The sequence below is a fragment of the Passer montanus genome, unplaced genomic scaffold, assembly GCF_014805655.1.
Source record: "Passer montanus isolate IOZ18808 unplaced genomic scaffold, ASM1480565v1 scaffold163, whole genome shotgun sequence".
NCBI lineage: Eukaryota > Metazoa > Chordata > Aves > Passeriformes > Passeridae > Passer > Passer montanus.
Genome location: NW_024363494.1, coordinates 275,418 through 295,868, shown reverse-complemented (window position 1 = coordinate 295,868; position 20,451 = coordinate 275,418). Strand labels below are relative to the sequence as shown.

Here is a 20,451-nt window from a genome sequence, read left to right as displayed (position 1 = left end):
CTGAGAGAGGGGGAAAAAAGGTGGATGGCACCATGGGAGGATCATGACAGTAGAGCAAATATGGTGGAATGTCAACATCAAACTTATTGTGGCTTTTGCAGCTGGGCAAATCCGTGTTGTGTAAGCACCTGGGGCACAGGCTGCCTTTGCAATCAGGGATGGAGCTTTTCCTTCACAGATAGTGGAGTCAGTCTGAAAATTAGTTTAAAAAGGGATGATACATCCAAGTAAATTCACCAGATCCTGCTTCTGGCTGTACTGACAGAATTACTATATTATTAACATTGTTCTTCCTCACTCTCTTGGCTCTAAGTGTATTTTTACAAGGCTTGTGAAAGAAATAAAAATAAATGAAAGGGTGTTCTGGGCAAATTAGAGAATTACAATCTCCTACACCATTTTGTTTAGACTGTGTGTAAAAATACTGCAGTCAGAAAAAAATCCTGTGTCACAACTGAGAAGTTTGTCTAAAGAGGGTTTTATAGTCCTTGTCTATAAAATCTTGTAATACAAAGCTACAGATTATTCTGTGTTTGGACTTTTTTCCTGCATAAAAACAGCTTCGTTTTTGGTCTCCAAAGCAAATTTCCCGGCAGAACTTCAAATATCCTTTGTCTGTCTCCCTTGGGAGAGTGTTTCCAGGAGCCAGCAGCTCTGTGTACTCCAGCCATTTGCATTCTGTGCTGGAAGTACCCAGTGAAAACTTGTTGCTTAAATCCCGGGTTTCCCACTTGGAAAAATTTGGGCACCTAAAAGAAACAAACTGAAAAGTTTTCACTGAGTGTTTTGCCCAAGGAGCAACAAGAAGGACTTTTCAGTTGAACTCCCAGAGCAAGTGGAGCCCAGATGTTTTTAGTAAGCAGCTTTCAAAACTCACAGTTGAGACCAGTGTCAAATTTCCAGACGCATGATCAACCTTGGAGCCAAGTTTAGAGTTGCTTTTGTGTTTACATAAAGCCTGGAAGCTGAATGGCACTGAAGTTTGTGGATGGAGTGGAGGTTCTCCATAACAAATATTTGACTGGATGCAATTTCTCTTATTTACAGGACTTTGAGCTTTGCGGGGAAAAAAGGAAAAAAAAAAAAAAAAAAAAAGAAGACGGAAAAAAAGAAGAAAAAAAAAAAGAAAAAAAGAAGAAAAAAAAAAGGAAAAAAAAGGGTTACTGTATTTTTGTTTATTTTACATTTGAGGCATATTCATCATTTTCTTGCTCACTGGAATTGGAACAGTTGTTGATTTTTAACAGGGATTTGTTATTATTCTGGCCATTAAACCAGCACGGCCAAATCAAGTGTTTTAAAGCTAGAGGTGAAGCATTTCTACAGGTGAGAAATGACATTTATGCATTCCTGGGCATTCTGGCTCTCTGCTCACACCAAGGCAGCCCTCTCCCTGAAGGTCTAACTGGATGCCTAAGCCACATGCCAAGGTTTTTGCTCAGGGACTGTATCATCAAAAATCTGTCTCAGAATTTACTCTGGGCAAATACTGTCTAGTATTTGTTTAGGAGTCCTGTTTTCTGCCCCTTTGGAAAGGTCATGCACGAGAAGGGCACAGGTAGAGTCAGGATAAATGATATTAAAGTGGGGGTAGGAGGCATGGAAACTTTCCCTTTGGGTATATCTTGATCTCTGACCTAATAACCTTCTGTATCATGTGCAGACACTCACAAAGAAGCTCTGATTATTTTTGCATGTTTAAAACTCAGCTTTACTATCCCTAAATGGGCAGATTTTGGGGTTTGTGCCCTGTGTACAGTAGCTAAGCTGTAAACAAGAGAGCTTGCTCCATTGTTCCTGATGGGATATCATCCAAGGGAAAACAGGGATTGTCTTCAACAATTTGAAGCTTGTGTAGACAGACAATACATTGTTTTTCCATGTGGGCAGCATGAACATGCCTCTCCTTCAGCCCAAGAAAGCAGCTGAGAGGGACATGAATTCAAACCAAGAGCATGGGGCAGGCCCTGGGCAGCTGGGAATGCTGAGGGGTAAAAAAGTACTAAATTAAGGGAAGAATTTCTCCCTAAGCAGTAAAGAATTTTTTTTTCTAAAGTACTTTACAGGCATTCTTGGGAAGAAGTCTGCTAAAAGCATCACCTAACTCAGGCTGGGCTTTCTATCAAGTGACTGTGGGGGTACTAGTTGTCAGGTTTTTTGGGTCTGGATTAAAGGCACTTGAGATAGTAATTTGTGTTTGGACTCAAGTGTTTATTATTTCTTATTAGTAAAACAGTTTCATTGCTGTGAGTTCAGCAGCTTTTCATTAGAAGGCACAAAATGGCTAACAATTTTTTGTTACAAGGTCTTTTAAGACTAAATTACCTAATTAAGAACTGACACTTAGATCATTTTCCCTTTTTACACAATAACTGATCCCAAAGAGCTCTCAATGCAGACTTTTCTGCCCAATTACAAAATGCCACCGAAACCCATGAAGAAGAAGGAAGAAGAAGCATGAAAAAGAAACCCAGGACAACACCCTGTGCCCTCCATCTTCATCCACAACATACTAAAAAATCCCAAAACCTAAATCACCAAATGATACACCTACACTACTCTTTACAATCTGTTTCACACTTTAGTGGATTCTAGTCTATCTTGAAGTCCAGGAAACTTTCTCCATGAATGAGGGTCAAAGTCAGTGCTCCCCTGGGGGTCAGGGCACCCCAGAGCAGACAGAGAAATATTCCCAGTGCCCTGGGTTTCCACAAGTGACTTTCACATTTAGGAGGGAATTCTTCCCTGTGAGGGTGCTGAGGCCCTGGCACAGATTTCTCAGAGAAGTTGTGGCTGCTCCTGGATCCCTGGAACTGTCCAAGGCCAGGCTGGCTGGGGCTTGGAGCAACTTGGGACAGTGGAAGGTGTCCCTGCCCACAGCAGGGGTGGAACAGGATGATGTTTAAGGTCCCTTCCAACCCAAATCATTCAGGGATTTCATTATATATTCATTTTTACAAAGAGCAGCACGAGATAAAGGAACCCTGAACCACGTCATGAGGAAACAATATGAAGTAGAGTCGAAATTAAAACAGTAATTTGGGACAGGAAAGATCTGGGAATGGCTGAGCTGAATCCTGTACGAGAGCAGAGTGGTGAATCTTCACCAGCATTCTTTGCCAAGACATGACCCCCATGGCTGTGCAACCCCGTGTTTCCTCTCCTGACCATGTAAATCTGCTGTCATCAAACACAATGTGCATTGTGCAACTCCAGAAAGCAGAATTTGGGACTTCCCTAATGCTACTGACGTGCGATCACGAGTGGCACAGACTGTCCAAGCTGCAGAGGAAATATTACTGTTGCAAACTTTGCAATTTGGAGTTTGTTTGATGTTCCTGTTGTGAAGACACTCCACTATAAACACAGTAATAAAGAAAAAAATATATTAAAAAAGAGTCTGCCCAGCAGCTACTTATTTTTTTCTTTCTTTTTTTTTTTTCTTTTACATAAGCATTTATGTGGGAGGAGAACAGGAGATTTGAAACGTACCTGGCAGCCTGCTGAAGCATAGGTATGACCCATGTTATCTTATAGATCTTAATTACTTGTGATGGTTAACCGACAGGAGCAGCAGAAAACCCTGAAACAAAGGGAGGCCGAGGCTCCCTGTTCCCTCCGGGGCATTTGGAGTGTCTGGAAAAATGCTCTGGTGCTGCCCTTTACCCACACACAGGCACTGGTGCAGTCACGCGTGGGACATCCCACAGTGCCGGGAAAGGTCAAAGACCAGATAAAAATGTGTAGAAAGAAGTGGTGAGAGGATAACAATTATTTAATCTGAGCTTATGGCCTGAGTACATACAGGAAAAAATATTTAATCTGAGTTTGCAGGCACAGTATGCAGAGGAAAAATTATTTATTCTGAGATTACAGGCTTAGTACATTGTATTTCTGGTGGATTTCAGCAGGAACATTAGCTTGGGAGAAACCAGGGTTGGATGTTGGTTTGGGAAAAGCCAAGATTGGGGCGCTCAGTGCTATGGCATGATCTCAGTTTAAGCATTTTTTATTCCCTTGTAATCTGGTTAAAATTTAAGAAAGCAGATACTAAAAGACTCCAGTGCTTATTGTAAATTAATGACTGAACTGAATGACTCAAAAACCCGAGCTTTATTGAAAACAAATGACGGCACACATCGAGTGACCGGGGTAGCACTAAAAGCAGCTGAAATGGCGACCTCATTACCAACAGGTCCAGCTTTTGACATTTGCCTTTCAGTTTCTGGGTTTAACTTGGATTTTAGGAACTTTTTCTTCCCACAGGGAGGGGGCTCAGGCCCGGAGGGGTGCGGGGCACGGGTGGGCAGCAGGCCTGGCAGCGTGCCCCTGGGGAAATGGCCGGCCTCGGTGGCCTTTGGGGGGGTTTCCCAACACGGGCCATTCCGGGATGGACGGCGCGCGCGCGCGGCGGGAAACGGCGGCGCGCGGGGGGAGGCCCCGCCCCGCTATGGGCGTGGCCTGGGCGGGTGCTGAGTCACGCCGGGCCAGCAGAAGGGCGCCGGGACGCCCCGCGCCTCCGTGGGGGCGTGGCCTGGAGCGCCGCGGTATAAAAGGCGCGGCGGCGGGCGGGCTCCCCTCACAGCGCGTCGGCGGCGGAGCGAAGCGGGTTCCTGCGTCAACAGTGCTTGGACGGAACCGGCCGCGCTCGGGCTCGCCGCCACCCCTTTCCAACACCGCCGTCTATACAGTCACCGGAACAGCTCAGCCATGGCAGCGCCCCCCTCTCAGGTGCGCCAGAACTACCACCAGGACTGCGAGGCCGCCGTCAACCGCCAGATCAACCTGGAGCTCTACGCGTCCTACGTGTACCTCAGCATGGTGAGGGCGCGGGCGCGACGGGGTGAGGGAAGGGTCCTGCGAGGGATAAAGGGGCTGCACGAGGGCCTTGCTCGGCGGGGGGTTCCTGGGTGCTGGGCGGTGCCTGCGCGCCCGGCTCCTCCTCCTCCTCCTCTTTCTCCGCCTCCTCCTCCCCCCCGCTGCCTTCAGGCCCCGTCCGGGCTGTCCCCTGGGTGTAGGTGAGGCTCTTTTATCTCACAGCCTGCTCCGCGGGCCCCGCGGCCGTTGCCCTTGGCGGCTCTGTTATCAGCCGCGCTCAGCGCCTCTGCCCTTGGGGCCGGGCAGGGGAGCGGGCGGTGTCTGACGAGGCTCCTGGCACCTTTCCCGCAGGCGTGCTCGCCTCCCAGGCTCGGGTTTTCCTCCAGGAATCGGGAGGAATCCGTGGTTTCCTTGGGCCCTGTGTTTGCATGCCTCCTTTGGCCCGAGGCGCCCATTATAGCTGTTCCCTGACCTCTGTGCAGCAATCCTGGTGCTTCGGGCGTGCTGGGACATCGAGGCTTCCTAGGGACACTGTGCTGTGTTGTGGCACGTGTTTTGTAGCTGTTTTGCTGTGTTAATTAGGTTCTGAGCCGTGTTTTGAGCTTCTCTTAGTGGGCGATAATGGTGCACAAGCGCCGGTGCTTTGCCTTGAACATCCAGGCCGCTGGTCTAAGAGCAGAGAGTTCTGTGGTAGGTCGGTAAATAATTGGCAGTTCATACAGAACTTTCCATTGGAGCCTGGTAATGGTTCTGAGCAAGGAGTAAACAAGCTGTGTCACGGCTTCTAACTGCTGTAACAGTTGTTTGTTTGGTTTTTTTGTGCTTTCAGAAAAGTAACTTCATTCATATTTTAGTTGCTGTTAAATTCATATTGTAATTCAGTTAATCTCTTGTATTTTAAATGTCACTTTTTTTTTCCCGCAGAAAAGTAGAAAGTGTTTTCCTTAGTCTAATCCCTGGAAAGCCTAGTGAAGCAAGAGAGCTTTATTGCAGGAGTACCTAAAAGTTCTTGGCTCACCTTTACCTGATGTTGCAAGTCATGACCCTGACTTGCAATGTGGTCATTGTAAACAAGCTCAGGCAAACAAAGGGAAGATTTCTCCTTGGAAAAGGCCTTTCAAGGCTGCAGTTTAATGGTGCTCAGAACAGATAGCAGCAGGGTTTCAGGGTTTTTTTTGGTTTTGTGTTTTTAGAACTGAGCCAAGGACACAAACACCATTTTGTGCCCTTGGTAGGGGTACAGGTTAAAATTTAATCCTAGCTGGAAAAATCGAATGATACTAAGGGGAGAATTGTTCCACACTGCCTTTCTGGCCTGGGCTTGGACTGCAGCCATCCTGAAGCAGAGATTTAGAGCCTGTAAACTTTTATTTTTCAGTCCTACTACTTTGACCGGGATGATGTGGCTCTGAAAAACTTTGCCAAGTACTTCCTGCATCAGTCCCACGAGGAGCGGGAGCATGCTGAGAAGCTGATGAAGCTGCAGAACCAGAGGGGCGGGCGCATCTTCCTGCAGGATGTCAAGGTGAGCTGGGGGCTGCCCTAGCTGCAAGGGAATGAATTTTCCTCTGGCTCCTCCCCAGAAGGAGCAGCAGTTGACTCTGGAGAGGCACAGTAATTTGACATGTGGAGCAATTGGATTATTTGTGCTGATTGACTAATAAAAAAGTACTGCTTGTGTAAGGAGAGGGTGCTGAGCCCTGGGTTGTTTGCTGTGGGGTGGGGGCAGAGCCAGAAGGCAATTGGTTCATCACCATCATTAAACTCAACACAGAACAGATGTGCTCTGTGCACTGTTTTGAGAAGTGGGACTTCAAGGGTTTGCTCAGTTCTGTTCTGAGGGTGCACTTCAAACTTTTGACTTTGTGTAAATGCCTAAACTTGGTTTAGGCTTTGCAAGTGATCTAAAGGCTCTCCACCCTGCTGGTGTATGGGTTTTTACAGAAAACCTGTCCTGTGCTTTGCTCTTGTAGAAGCCAGACCGTGATGACTGGGAGAATGGCCTGACTGCCATGGAGTGTGCCCTGCACCTGGAGAAAAACGTGAACCAATCACTGCTAGAGCTGCACAAATTGGCAACCGAAAAGAACGACCCACACGTAAGTGCATGCTCAGGATCAGTGTGGCTGACCAAGGGTGTGTCTTTTAATTGTGTGGCTTTGGGGCTGAGCTCTGTCCCTGGTGTTGTAAAAGCTGTGAGCCAGGAGTACAGCCCTTCCAGACTTTGGTGGGGTTATTGCTGTCCTTCCAGGAGCGTGTTTAAAGTGACAGGGACTTGCTTTATTCCCTCTGAAGTGTCTGTGAACAGTCTCTATGGAGACAATTTCTGAGGGGGTTGAGTTCCATCTTTTTAAGGCTTTTTGTCACGAGGGGTTTTTTGCCACAAAATTCCAGAGTTGCTTTGGAATATTAAAAGCTCTGAAACACAAAATTCTTTTCAGATGGAAGTTTTTGAAAAGCAAGGTTGGATTGAGGTTATTTAATATCAGGAAGAGGTTAATACATGTGAGAATCCAAGCACTCTTGGGAGTGTCCTGCCTAAGTTAGAAGGACTTCTTGAAACAAAAGCAGTGGTGTAAATCCTCACTGCTGTGAGTTTGCTGTGCAGTGGGGGTGTCTCAGATCTGTTCAGGAGCTTGGCTAATGCTTCCTGCTGTGAGGAAGAGGAGAGGCTTCCTGAGCTGCCTGGCTCTGCAGGGTTCTGGAGCAAGTGCACCTACCTAAGCCTGGCTCACTTTGATCTTGTTCTGCAATAAAACTAGAGTCTGCTTCTTCTCAGCTTGATCATTCTGCATCCTGTCCTTTCCTTAGAGAGCCTCAGTAGGGTTTCGGGCCTGAATTCAAACCTCTGGTCTCCCTTTCAGTTGTGTGACTTCATTGAGACCCATTACCTGGATGAGCAGGTGAAAGCCATCAAGGAGCTGGGTGACCACGTGACCAACCTGCGCAAGATGGGGGCCCCCAAATACGGCATGGCCGAGTATCTCTTCGACAAGCACACCCTCGGGGAGTGTCACAGCTGAAGCCTTGCCAAGAGCCATGCTGTGGGTTTCACTGGGACTCCTTCTTACTGTCCAGCCGTGCATGCAGCTTCAGCTACCTAGATAAACAGTTCCATATTCTGTACCAAATATCCCCAGTTCTGTTCATGTTTTATGTACTGCCCTCCAGCCAATAAAGTGACTTGGTTCCAGCTGGCTTCTCCTGTTTAGTTTGGAGGGAGAGTAGGCAGCTGTAGTGAAGGCAGTGGGAGGTAAATTTGTTGTGTGACATGGGGGATTTGCAGCTGCTGCTGAAGGCAGAAGTAGGAAAACCTCTGTGGTTTCTTTAAATTCCTTGCAGGGAACTAAAATGAGGAAATGAAACCAAGGTCCTGGGCTTGAGCCTAGTTTTTTATTTTCTGAGGGTGGGCAGTAAAAATCAGCTGAGTGATGTCTGCTGCCATCCAGCTTTCTCTGAGCACTGTCAGATTCCTGTGGGAGATGGGGAACTTCAGAAGGAAGCCATGTGCTGGGCTGATGCTGCAGCTGCCTGTGCTGGCAAGCCCTTACCTTGCCTTATCCCAGTACTGGAAAACGCTAGCCAGACAGGACTGGAAGAAACCCTGTGGGTCTGCATCACACGTGATGGGGCTTTCCTCAGTCCCTTACTTTGCCCTAGACTATCTTGTTAGGAGTGCAAGTCCTGCTTGAGAAAGGACTCAAGTTCTCATTCTTGCTGTGAGGAGGAGGGAGGTATCCACATTAACTGTGCTCCTGTTCCGGGGTACACCTGGCTGGTCAGGCTGGTACCTGCAATATTTAACACTCAAAGTCTTGCTCTTTTGCTACAGATGGGATTTTTTGGGTGCTTTTGTTCTTGTTGTGTCTCAAGCTGCTGCTGTAGCTGAGGCCAGGAGCAGTGTGTCCTTTGTGCTGGTTTCAGCTCAAGCTGAACTCCAGCTGCATGTCCAGCACCTCTGCTTGGGTGAGTGCCAAGATAAGGCAGGTATCCCACAGATCCATGGATTGCCCTTTAGCTATACTGGTCTATCTGCTCCTCCCCTGGGCTTTCACTGGCCTCCAGGATCACCTCCATCAGCCCCACGTAGTCACCCTCGGCTAGGGAGATTCCAGAGTCATTGGGGGATGGACTCTCTGCTCTCCTGGGCTCTTTAGGAGCTGGGGGGTTGGTGTTTCCATTCCCAGTGTCTCTCATGTTCCTGGAAACCTCTGGGTGCTGGTCTGGAGTGCTGGCTGCATCTTCCAAACTGAGGCTGTGAGCCTCAGGGCCCAGGTTGCCCTTGTGGGATCTTTCCAGCGCTGGAGAGGTGACAGGCGTGAAGGAGAAGCAGAGGGAGGCGCTGCCTCCGGGGGTTTTGTTACTGGGGGTGTGAAAGGCACTGGAATACTCCGAATTGGGAGTGGCTGAGGCTGTGCTCTCCAGGTTTAGCCAGGGTGGACGTGAGGCTTTGGAGCTTTTCAGGCTTTTGAAGCTGCCGTGCTTCTCATGCTCGGGGGTCTCTGGCAGGAAGGGGAATTTGGGGCTGTTGGATGCTGTGGACTGTGCTCCTGGGCTTCCTGTGGTGGCTGCTTCCCTGGAACTGCCCTTTCCTTCTTCTACTGTCACAGCCACCGAGTCAGGACCTTTGCTCCGCTCTGTTGGCCAAACAAAGGTTTCCTTTGCAGCAGAGCCCAGGGAGCTCTGGCTCTTGTCCACATCGCTGGCCCTGGAAGGGGAGGCATTGACAATGACATCCCGAAGGGAAGCGGAGCACGCAGCGATGCTGGAGAGTGCCGGTGGCTTCTTGCGCCCTTGGCGCCGGGAAGGGAAGATCATGGGGATGGAGCTGATGGGCGTCTGTGGAGCGCTGTAGAACCCAGGCCTCTCGTAAAAGGGGGTGGACATGAAAGCATCAAACTCCCTTAGTTTTCCCTCTTCACTGTCCCACTGCTCCTGGGAGTCTCCTCTTGGCTGACTGATGCCACAAGGGCTTCCGACCTTCCCCATGTCCTGGTAGGTATAATGGGAGAAGGGCGACGCGGGATCTCCTCGCCGGCGCAGCAGGTTCATCCGGGAAGAGGACCTGGAGAAGTTTGGGGACTGGACACCCAGGAGGCGGCCCAGGTGTCCCAGCAAGGGAGTGGAGTGGTTGGCCTCCTCGTTCTCTTTAATCTGCTCCAGGGGCTGGAACTCCATCTCTTCCTTCTGCATGCTGGGAAAGGCAAAGTGGACTGTTACACAGCCCCAGGGGGAGGAGAGGGATCTCCTGGAGAGGCCGGCAGCACTGGGAATGCTGCTGCCAGTGGCAAGCCTCTCCCTGTATTGCCATTATCCCCCCAAAACAGGGATGCTCATCATACAGGTGAATGAGGAAAAGAGGTTAGATTTATCCTTTTCCATGGAGAATGTTGGCTGTTGTGGATGAGCCTAAAAGCTCCTCAGGTGTAATGTCCTAATAAAACCTGATCCAGGTGTTGTGACACTTTGTCCCTGCACTCACCTGATGTCAAAAGTGGAGCCCAGGAAGGATGGGCGCTTGTACTCAACAGTGGCTGCGGTGTAGGGTGGCTGGGGATCGGGCTCGTTCCAGTAGAGGTCCTTCTCCAGAATGGGTAAATCCTGGTGCATCTCATCCACTGCCATGAGGGAGACCTGCGGGGGACAGCAGGAATGTCACATGGGGTGAGGAGCATTTTGTGTGCCTGTTACCGAGGGACAAAGGAACACAGAGCTGGAGGAAGCGGTGCAGCGCGGAAGCCAGGCAAGTGGCTGGGGTTGCTGTGGTTTCCTGTCATTTGGGTTGTTTCTCACACAGAGATTTGATTAATTGGAAGGAAAATGGTGCTGAAGGAGACAGGACAGCAACAGACTCATTAGGACAGAAGGGTGGGAGGTGTGGAGTTACTGCATGGCAGAAAGCAGAGAAGGCAGTTTCAGGTGGACACAGAGTAAGAAAGGAGGGGCAGGAATGATGTGTCATTCAGAGGCAGCTGGGACCTGAAACAAGCAGCCTTGATCTATCCCATGTGCCAGAGCATGGACTGAAGCTGCAGGCAGCCTCTGTGTACAAAGATGTGCCAGGAGCCCCAAAATCCCTGCTGTGCGTTGGGAGGATCTCTCCCATTGCAGGCAGGGAGGTGGAGGCAGAGGTGTTGCACGGGGACTTGGTCACTGTCCTGCCTTGGTGTTCCTCTTCAGGTGAGGCTCACCTGGTGAATCTTCCTCCCCTTTACCTGCAGGTTTCTGTCAATGAGCCAGTTGGCTTCAAAGTCATCATCGTCCTCCCCAAAAGGGTTGATGAGCTGCTCAGCCACCTGCATGTGGAGAGCAGACAGCAAAGGTCACCACTGTCATCCCTGCCCCTTTCCCTGCAGGGAGAAGTCAGGTGTGATGTCCCTTGAATACCAAGCCATGTTTTTCTTCCCAAAAGGGGGTGGGTTAAAAGTGGAAGCATCCCAGGGGCTGGGAGACACTGGAATTTATAATAACTCCCCCCTGCTCACACAATCCTCCTGCAACTTAAGGAGCTCCTTTTTTCCCTCTAGTAAGGACCAAAGCCTAGGAAAAGTGCAGCTGGTGTCCAGAATGAGGCAGTTGGAAAATTAGAAAGTCCTGGCACTTCCTCAGCCCATCTTGGCTTCCTGTTATTGCCCACAGATCAAAGAACACAGCAGGGTTCCTGATGAGCTCACACTGGGAAAAACCCTTGGCTGGGTCAGATTCCAGCTCCAGCCGTGTTTTCTTGGACTTACCTTTAACCAGCCAGCATAGAAGAAGAATTGCAAAAATGTAAAGACGGGCACAAAGAGATCCAGCTCATGGCCTGGATATGCTTTCTCTGGATCCAGAAATTGCCTCCCAATCAGACAGGCCAGGAAGAAGCTGTAAACAGCCACGGTCACCACCTGGGAAGAACGCCAAGGGACACACCAGGGCAGCGTGAGTTCCCAGCATCTCCCTTCAGTTCCACCCCACACAACTCCAAAGCCAAGTTCTGTAGCCTCTGGGAAGCCTTGGATTCAGTTCTGACAGGCTTTTTGCAGGGGGATGCATTTCCCTGCAGAAAGCTACAGACATTCCCTTTTCCCTGCAGCTTTTATGTACACTGTATGCTGTCCCTGGAATTATATCTGTGCGGGTGTCACAGGCCAGTGGCAGCAAGCACATGATATCCTGGATGGATGGGAAGCTGTCTCATGGCTCAGTCCATGCTGGCAGGCTGCTTCCAAGTCTGGGAAGGGAACCCTGGCACTTCTATTTGCTCCTTCCTTCTCCTCATGCTGAGCTTTTATTAATATTTTCCTGCCTGGATTTCAGGCTATGCTGAGCTTTGTGCTTTTCCCTGTCACCACAGGACTGGAAACTTCCCCTTTTCAAGTTAAAAGTAACCAAGAATCTCACGTGGTCCCTTGATATAAACAAGGCGGTTCAAAACAGGAATACACTTTACATGTTCCCCACTAACCTCTGGCACTGCCAGAGCAGCAACAACAGCTCCTATTTCATGGTGAAGGGCATCCCTGTTATCTGAGCAGCTGGATTGTAGGAGACAAAGGAGAAAGGTGGTGCCAAAGTGTCTGCCTGGGCTGATAAATAGCTGAGTACACGCCTGGCACAACCTTCCCGGGATGTGATCCCTGCAAGGTGGTGCAGGGAGTGTCTGTGTGTTCCTGTGTTTTCCATAGGTCTGTGTGGATTTGTTAGCCCTGGATAGAGGTTGTTCTGGAGAGGTAGATGTGTCTGAGTTAAGGAAAGCAGGCTGGGCTGGGTGTGTGCTGAGGTACCAAGGGAAGAAAGATGATGTGTGCAGGTGGGGGTGAGGGATTCAAGAGTAACCTGCATTTTTCACGGTGGGTCAGGTATGAAGCACTTCTGCAAAGGCTGAGAGAGCAGGGGTTGTTCAACTTGGAGATGAGGTTTTGGGGAGGCTGTGGCCTTCCAGTACCTTAAAGGGGCTTATGGAAAGGAAGGAAAGGCACAGGCATTTTTTACACAGCCAGATAGTGACAGCACAAGGAACAATGGTTTTAAACTGATAGAGGGAAGGTTTAGATTAGATATGAGGAAGGAATTCTTTACTAAGAAGGTGTGAGTCCCTGGCATACGTTTTCCAGAGAAGCTGTGGCTGCCCCAGCCCTGGATGCACCCAAGGCCAGGTTGGACATGGCTTGGAGCAACCTAGGATAGTGGAAGGTGTCCCTGGATGAGCTTTATGGTCCCTTCCAACCCAGACCATTCCAGGTGTGGGTGTAAGTGGGGATGTGCACGGGCAGTGGAGAAGCAATGGGTGTGGGGATTTCCTTCTCACCTGGGTGTAGACCAGGGGGATGCTGATCCAGTCGTATCCGTAGAGTTTCCCACACTGGCTGCGCAAGGTGTTGAGCTCCTGCAGCAGGGAAAAGGGAATGGCATGTGAGGATAACTTCCCATCTCCTTGCAGAGCCTCTCCAGCACCGCTGTCCTGCATTGCTCTAGCCCTTTCCCTTCTGCTTATACCTTCTCTGGAAGAGGGGCTCAGTTTCAGCCTTGGAGGAATTCCCTGCTGCCTGGGTGTCTCCCCCTGAGCCCAAGATCCCTTCCTAGCTCACTTCACAGCAGTTTCTCATCACAAAATGAGCAGCCAACAGGTGAGGCCAAGAATGCCCTTAGGAGCATCTATTTCTCTCTCCTGTCTATAGATAGATATCCCAGAGGGAGGTTTCTCTGTCTCTGGGGAGATGAATCCTGCTCCAGGGAACAGGGAACGGACATCACGTGACTTTATCTGCACATGAATATCCAGAAGGAGGAGCTGCTCCAGAGCCTTTTTCTGTGCAGCTGGGCAGGGATTGTTGCCAGGTCTTGCCTGTGGAGCATGGCCTGTTGCCCAAAACTAAGAGTTTTTAATAGCAGTGTTTTCTACAGGACCTCAGTTGTTGAGGGTGTTTTTGACCTCTCCTAGACTTCCAGATATATTCTTCCTTGTGGCTTTCCATCTGGATCCTAGAAACCTCCATGGGCATTGGCTGTCCTGGAATGTGTCAAGGACCTGTTTCATAGGTGCCTCCTGTTCCCCAGGATCTCAAAGAGTGCCTGTCCCCTCTGTCACTCACATTCAGGATTCCTTGGAGCAGCACGCTGTCCCGGATCCTGCCGTCATTCCTCGCCTTCACAGCCAGGTTGGAGAACCACACACATGGGATCCAAAACTTGTTGTGGGGAGAATTCAAGCTCTCAAACTTCTTGTGCTCTTCTGGTGTCATGAGGCCTGGATGGAAAAGAGCAGCTGGGAGGGGGATGGACATAGAAGGCAGAAGGAACTGATCTGGTCTGAAATGAAAACATCTGAATCTCAGGTGGATGCCTCGGCCCTCCCTAAAAATCCCAGTAAAGACTCAGAATTTGGGGAGACATACAGAAGGACAAGTCTCCTTGTTAAAACATTGAGTGATGGAGGTGGGATAATGGGATTTCACTTTGGATGTCTGCAGCACATCAGATCAGAGCCATCAGGGAGATAAAGCATTGCTGAGGGTGCAGCTGCCTAGTGTCCATAGATACCTGCTGAGAATGGGATCATTTTTGTCCCTGAAGTGCCTTTTTAAGAGGCCAGCAATATCACATCTCTGTGGATTGCCAAGGGAACCCAGACAATGTGGGCAGACTGGGAACTCTGCTGGACCTTGAGGAGCATCTCCCAAGAAGATGCAGTGTGCCCAGCAGTTAAGCTCAGAGACTTGGGACTCGAATTCCCACCTGCCCTGAGGGAACAGCACAACCCCATTTCCAAAAATCTTTCCCAGGGCCCCCTGCCCCTAGAGGAGCAGCAAGGAGCAGTGCTGACCTGCCCTCACGACGTGCTCCATGCTGGGGAAGCGCTTGTAGACGGCGGTGCTGACGGAGCGCAGGATCAGCACGCTGACCAGGTTGCTGTAGCGCATCAGAGTGCGGCGCAGGAGCCTCCCGTACTCATCCTCCCCATCCACGTTGCAGGACACCAGGTTCATGATCCGGTCTGGCCATGGGATGCTCTCGTACTGGGCCCACCAGCGGGACACCACCAGGGCCACATAGAAACCTAGAGGGGAGCTGAGAGTGTCAGGCATCTGAAAAGAGCTTCTTCCTGCCATTCTGTCTGATCTCCTTCTCTTCTGCTCACACAGGGATGGGTGCAGGAATGTCTGGAGGGGAATTCAGTCCTCCATGCTAAAAGGAGGCTGGATTTCATACTTCCATTCCAGCCTAAACTGTTCTGATTCTATGAAGCAACCTTAAAGATGACTTCATTCCAATCTCCTGCTCTGGACAGGGACATCTTCCACTAGACCAGGTTGCTCAGAGCTCCATCAAGTGTGGTCTTGAAAACTTCCAGGGATGAGGCAGCCACAAATTCCCTGGGCATATCTGGTGCCACTTGGAGCTTGCCCTCCTGTGCTGGGGACACTCACAGCTGTGCCAATAAAGGATATATCCCACTTGAGGAGTTTTACAAAGGCAGAGGGAGGACCTGCTCTGCCAGCTGAGCTCTGCCGAACCAAGGAGAAGAAATGCTGTCCCATTCCCCTCCCTGCTGGATTCCAGACAGCTCCTTACCCAGCACGAAGGACACGGGGATTAGCTCGGCGTAGCTGTTGCAGTACAGCGCCAGCTTCTCAAACATCAGCCTTTGGCTCTCGCTCAGGATCAGCCTAAAAGGGCAAACAGAAGCAGTTCTCCCTATTCCTTCTCTCCTTTCTCCCCTCCCCTTCCCTCCTGTGAACAAAGTCTGGCAAGTGCCTGCCCAGCAGGATCCCTGCCCCAGTCCTGTGTTTCTCCTGTGTCCTGCCCCAGGCCAGGCTGTGGGTGTGAAGTTGCTCACCTGTAGACAAGGCTGATGGTAAAATAGAGTGAGATGAAGATCAGGAACTCGGAGTAGAGCAGTTTGTAGATGCTGCCTTTCCATTGGAGCAGGAGCTGGGAGAAGGTGCCCAGGCGGGCATCTGCCACGCGATTGGTGTAGGTCACTGTCATCACAGCTCCTGTGCAGGCACATGACAAGCAGGACTTGGAGCTTGAGCAGGAGGAGACACAGGGACATCCCAAGTGTCCCAACAAGGAAGATGGGAAGGAAGGAGAAAACAGAATAAGCTGAGATCAAAAGCTGGGTAAGATGTAGGCAGCAGCACAGAAAACCAGGAGGAAATTGACAGCAGGCAATTAATTTGATGAGTTTGCCATCTTTTCTCTGTCTTTGGTCTGGTTATAGTGACTGAGAATATATTTTCTGGTGGATCCCTTTGTTTTTAGTCTTTGATTTTTGTCAGCATTCAGGTTGGACTAGTTGGTTGAAGAGGACAAAGCCCATGTGCCACCCCTTTCAACAAAATACTTGTGGTAAGATTAATCTCAGGGTCACAAACTGCATAGCTTATGCTTAGCCCAGTAATTTTCTTAATATGGTTTTTGTTCCAAATATATTTCTGTAAACCTATTTGCTGGGAAACATCTTCCTGAAATACTGCTGGGGAAAAAAAACCAAACAAACAAACAAAAAAAAAAAAACCACAAAGGAAAGGAAAAACCCCAGAAAGATTTCTTGGGACTGATCCAAATGAAGGCATCCCAGCAAGGATAGCTATCTGCACTCTGCTGGTCCTAGTCATGTAGGCAGAGCAGCCTTCCCTGTTGGAGATCTGTGGGATGGAGTTTGGCCAGGCTCACAGGGCCCAAATTCCAGCAGCTCCACCTCCCCTCTCCTTCAACCATATGTTGCACAATAAATCACAGTGGCTGAAAAATAGGCATTCAGGCTCCTGAAATGCTCGCCAAACATGCAGCATCCCCATTTCACTTCTAGACTAACTTGCATAAATAATTCTTTATAATCAATTAATAATCAGACTCATGGTTGCATAAACCTGACTTTATTTTAAAAACATCCCAACAAACAACAAGACACCAGTGTTATCTAATCCAAGCAGATTGGTGAATGATTTCTTGGGTTAGAAATAATTACCCAGTGTGAACTATTGGTATTTTTGAATCCTAACATGTCACCAGGCATTGCTATTTAGAGGTAATAACGTTAATGATTATGGGGCCTTGGGCTCTTCCCTGAATGATGGGGATGAAGAAGCACTTCAAGGGACAGGTCACACTCTCAAGCAGCTGAAGGCAGGTAAGTTTGGGCCCACCTTCCTCATTTGTTTCTCATTTAAGCATCCCAGTGAAAGATTTACATTTAGATGGGGACAACTCAGGTCCCAGTGAGCTGCTGCTGTGAAGAAAACCAGCAAAGTTGGTATTTTTGGCTATTTCAACCAAGCAACATTTTTGTCCTGGGTTTGGCTTTTTGGTGCCCCTCCTTTGGGTTTTCCTGTCATAACTTAGGTCCCTGAGTCCCCTCTTAAGGGTGATACAGAGGAGCAGAGCTGTTCCTGTCCCCAGCTGCACAAATGCCCATTTCAGTAAATCCTTGTGTCCGTTCCATACGGATTTCTGGGCACTTGGAAGAGTAGGTTTTAACTGCCCCAGAGGCTGAACCCACAGGCTGCCCAGAAGAGAAAACCCATACATTTTTGGGACCCCTTACACAAAGCTGCATCTTTTCTCTGGGCTTTAGGGCTCGAAAGCGCTCAGGGAGTTTCTTTGTTGCGTAATTCAAATACAGATTCCCTTTTTTACCAAAGAAGGAAAACTCCAGCTCTTGGCCGTGTAAATAATGGATGTTGCCCACCTCTACTCTGTTCTGCTCCTGTGTGGGATATGGGGCTTTTCCCAGTGCTTTTCCCTCCAGCCCTGAATGGGTAAGGCACTTCCCTGCCCACCTGCCAGCCTGTGCTGAGCTGCCCTGGGGTGTCACTGGGAAGCTGACACATTCCATTAGTGGCTGAGGTCTGTGGTGGGAGGTGGCTCACTAGGACCCTGGAGTCAGGATGGGCAGGAAGAGTCCACCCAGGGAGCTGCTGCCTGCATCCCCTGCTCATCCCTCTGGACTAACCAGTACACCTGGAAGTCAGCTGACCTGGAATTCAGTTGTGGGAGCCCACAGCAAGCAAGATTCTGGGACATCGGGTGCATCACCCACCACAAACAGACCCTAGCAGGTATTGCAAAGACAGACAGCGAGCAGACAGAGCAGAGGGATGGAGCCAGAGGAAGTCACAGATAGGCAGGAAGATGGATCTCTGCAGGACAGAGTGATCTTCCTGCTGCTATTAGGACCAGATACTCACAGTCATGGGCTCCTGAGCCGTGCTGGAGGCTGGGGAGGTTTGGTCCTGCACGTGTCCCTGCTGAGTCCTTTGTGGCCCGGGCCACCGCCTGCATCCTCGTGCCCCCTTGGCTCATGGGGGATTGGACCTGCCCCACACGGTGTGCTAAGGAGCCTGAGACCCACTTGGGAGCTGCAGCCGGTCACTTGATGCTGTAATCCTTCCTCATTACAAAAGAGACTCTGTTGTCTTTTGCCCCGTTCCCTCCTAATCTTCTGAGTAAGCCCTGCGTGTTTATAGAGGCGGCCGGAGGAGGGGGAGGCAGGGCTGGCTGCTCCGCTGCTACTAACTCCTGGCACAGCCATGGTGGCTGCCAGAAGAGAGGCATTTTTCCTCTAATTCTTTCCTGTTTGGTCCCTCTCTCCGTGTCACAATCTTACAGGAACCCCAGGAGATTATGCAGGGCTGGAATTTTCCACCAACGCTGTAAAACACAGTGTGCTTGGGGGCTGCCCTCTCTTCCCTAGGTCAGTGAAACACCTGGTCTGTGCTCTGCTTGGCTCTCATGGGATGCTTCCCTGTCATCCCTCACTGTCCCTGGATGAGTTTGCCACCTCTTCCAGCTGTGGTTTGGATGCAGAGGATTTCCACTCTTCCACTGGTTCTCCGAGACTCTTTCCATCTGTTCCCTTTCTTTTGCTCCTGCTTTTCCAGCAGTGCTTGAGAGCTGTCACTGTGCTTCCTTGCATGATATTCTGGGAAACATTGGTCCTTGCCTTGCCCTCAAACTTCCACCAAGCCAGGGAACTCCTTCCCTCTGTCTTCCCAGGGTCCTTAGTCGCTTTTCTGTTCCTTCCCAACTGTGACCATCCTTCCCTTCTACCACCTCCTCAATGCTTCTGCTTAGGTCTTAAGGACATTCCCCTTCCGTGAGGTTCTGAATCAAAATATTTTCTTAATGAACTGGTCTTCCATCGTTTAGGCAGCTCTGGGACACTCTGGAGAGGGAGCACAGGTCTGATCCTTCAAGGTAAGAGCAGCTAGGGACCCATGCTCCTGTAAGAACCAACTTTCTCCTGTGCTTTGTCTTTAACACTTACTTAACATCAGTAGTTGGGATCAGTTTGTCCCAGCTGTAGTTTTCTCTTTCCTGTGGCTGATCAAGGGGAGTGGGCTCTTTCACTGCTCCTCTGGAGCAGGTGCTACCTGGCATCTGCCTGTTGTGGGATTTCTGGTGCAGTCCTGGGAATTGCTGCCAGTGGCAGGGAGAGCACAATTTAAAATGTGGATCAGTGCTCTGTGAAGGGACATGAGATCAGGGGGAGCCTCTCTGAAGTGAATGTGGTCTACTTCCAGGGCTGGAATTGCTGAACAGGCAGGCTGAGATAGATCTTGAGGGTCTTAGGGTTTGAACCCTCATCCCCACACAGAGCAGGGAGACCAAAATGCTTCCGGTGAGGTATTCGCTGCAGCTGTTGGGAGCAGTTTGGCTGCTCCTGGGGACGTGGAGCAACAAACCCCTGAGTGTGCTGCTGTTTGTGGAGGGATGTGCTGGCATCTGGGGGCCTCTGCTGCCCTCCTCTGAGAGCAGCTCTGCTGGCAGCTCGTGAGCTCCACAGCTGCCCTTGCGACAGCAGGAAATATGTGCGGAATTTAATATTAAAGTAAATAACTGAAGGGCTACCAGCGTGGCAGAGCTGCTTGGATCTATTTCCACATCTCCTGTGGCCTCAGACCCTGAGGAGGAGAATGGTCTGAAAGCCTGCCTTGCTCAGCAGAGCAGGAAGCAAAGAGGTGCTGACATCCATCCTCAGCCTCAGAGCCCTGGAATCATCCTCATTTTCTCCATGCTAAAGATGTAGGGATTGAATTGCTGTGCTGGGAGTTGAATCCCTGCTTTGGGAATGCCAAAGGGCCATTCTTAATGCTGAGTTAGCAGCAGCTGGCTCCTGGGAAAGGCACGGTGCCCTCCTTGCTCTCTCACAGAGAACAGTAAGCATTTTTAGGGACAGTGGGTCCCAAAGCTTGGTGAAATCCCTTTCCCTTCTCCAGTTTCAGTGCTGGGATAGATACAGAGGCAGCTGGCATCAGAGGTGTCTCTCCAAACTACATGCTCCCTTGAAATCTGATGTCATTTTTTTAAAAAATGAACTGGGAAGTGTCTGGGGAGATGCTGTTTTTCATGGACAGGATTTACTCAGAGGTTTGAGCTGGCCAGAAATGTTTGAAGAGGATGCAGTGACCCTGCAGTGCTTTTGTGAGGACCCCCAGGCTTGTTCCCATTATGCTGCAGAATTCCTTACTAATTCTTGCTGCCCTGAGAGCTGGGAGTGCCTGTCCCTGTGCCAAGCTCCATCTGACCCTTTGCATTTTGCTTTTAGGGGCTTGGATGGTGACAAGTCTCTCACTTTGCCTCTGATGTTGCACAGTTCAGTGCATACAGCATGAAAATGAGGGAAGGGTCCTTATTGAGGTCCCT

At 49.8% G+C, this 20,451-nt stretch overlaps 3 protein-coding genes across 3 annotated transcripts in view; 2 read left to right on the top strand and 1 right to left on the bottom strand.

Moving 5' to 3' along the window:
* Positions 1-4,571: 4,571 nt before the first annotated feature.
* Positions 4,572-8,011, top strand: FTH1 (ferritin heavy chain 1). Its single transcript, XM_039703417.1, has 4 exons — positions 4,572-4,821; positions 6,197-6,343; positions 6,792-6,917; positions 7,683-8,011. The coding sequence occupies exons 1-4, from the start codon at positions 4,711-4,713 to the stop codon at positions 7,839-7,841; spliced, it is 543 nt and encodes a 180-aa protein (XP_039559351.1). The 5' UTR covers positions 4,572-4,710; the 3' UTR covers positions 7,842-8,011.
* Positions 7,794-20,451, bottom strand: LOC120499567 (bestrophin-1-like). Its single transcript, XM_039703419.1, has 9 exons — positions 15,638-20,451; positions 15,373-15,467; positions 14,624-14,857; positions 13,893-14,047; positions 13,109-13,186; positions 11,553-11,705; positions 11,034-11,114; positions 10,301-10,452; positions 7,794-10,012 (listed from the first exon to the last, which is right to left on the bottom strand). Exons 1-9 carry the CDS (start codon positions 15,787-15,789, stop codon positions 8,833-8,835), a joined length of 2,280 nt encoding a protein of 759 aa, XP_039559353.1. The 5' UTR covers positions 15,790-20,451; the 3' UTR covers positions 7,794-8,832.
* Positions 10,335-20,451, top strand: part of RAB3IL1 (RAB3A interacting protein like 1) — a 30,901-nt gene continuing 20,784 nt past the window's right edge. Inside the window, exon 1 of the mRNA XM_039703399.1 lies at positions 10,335-10,561. The gene's annotated coding sequence lies outside the window, so the exon portion shown is untranslated. The remainder of the gene's footprint in view (positions 10,562-20,451) is intronic.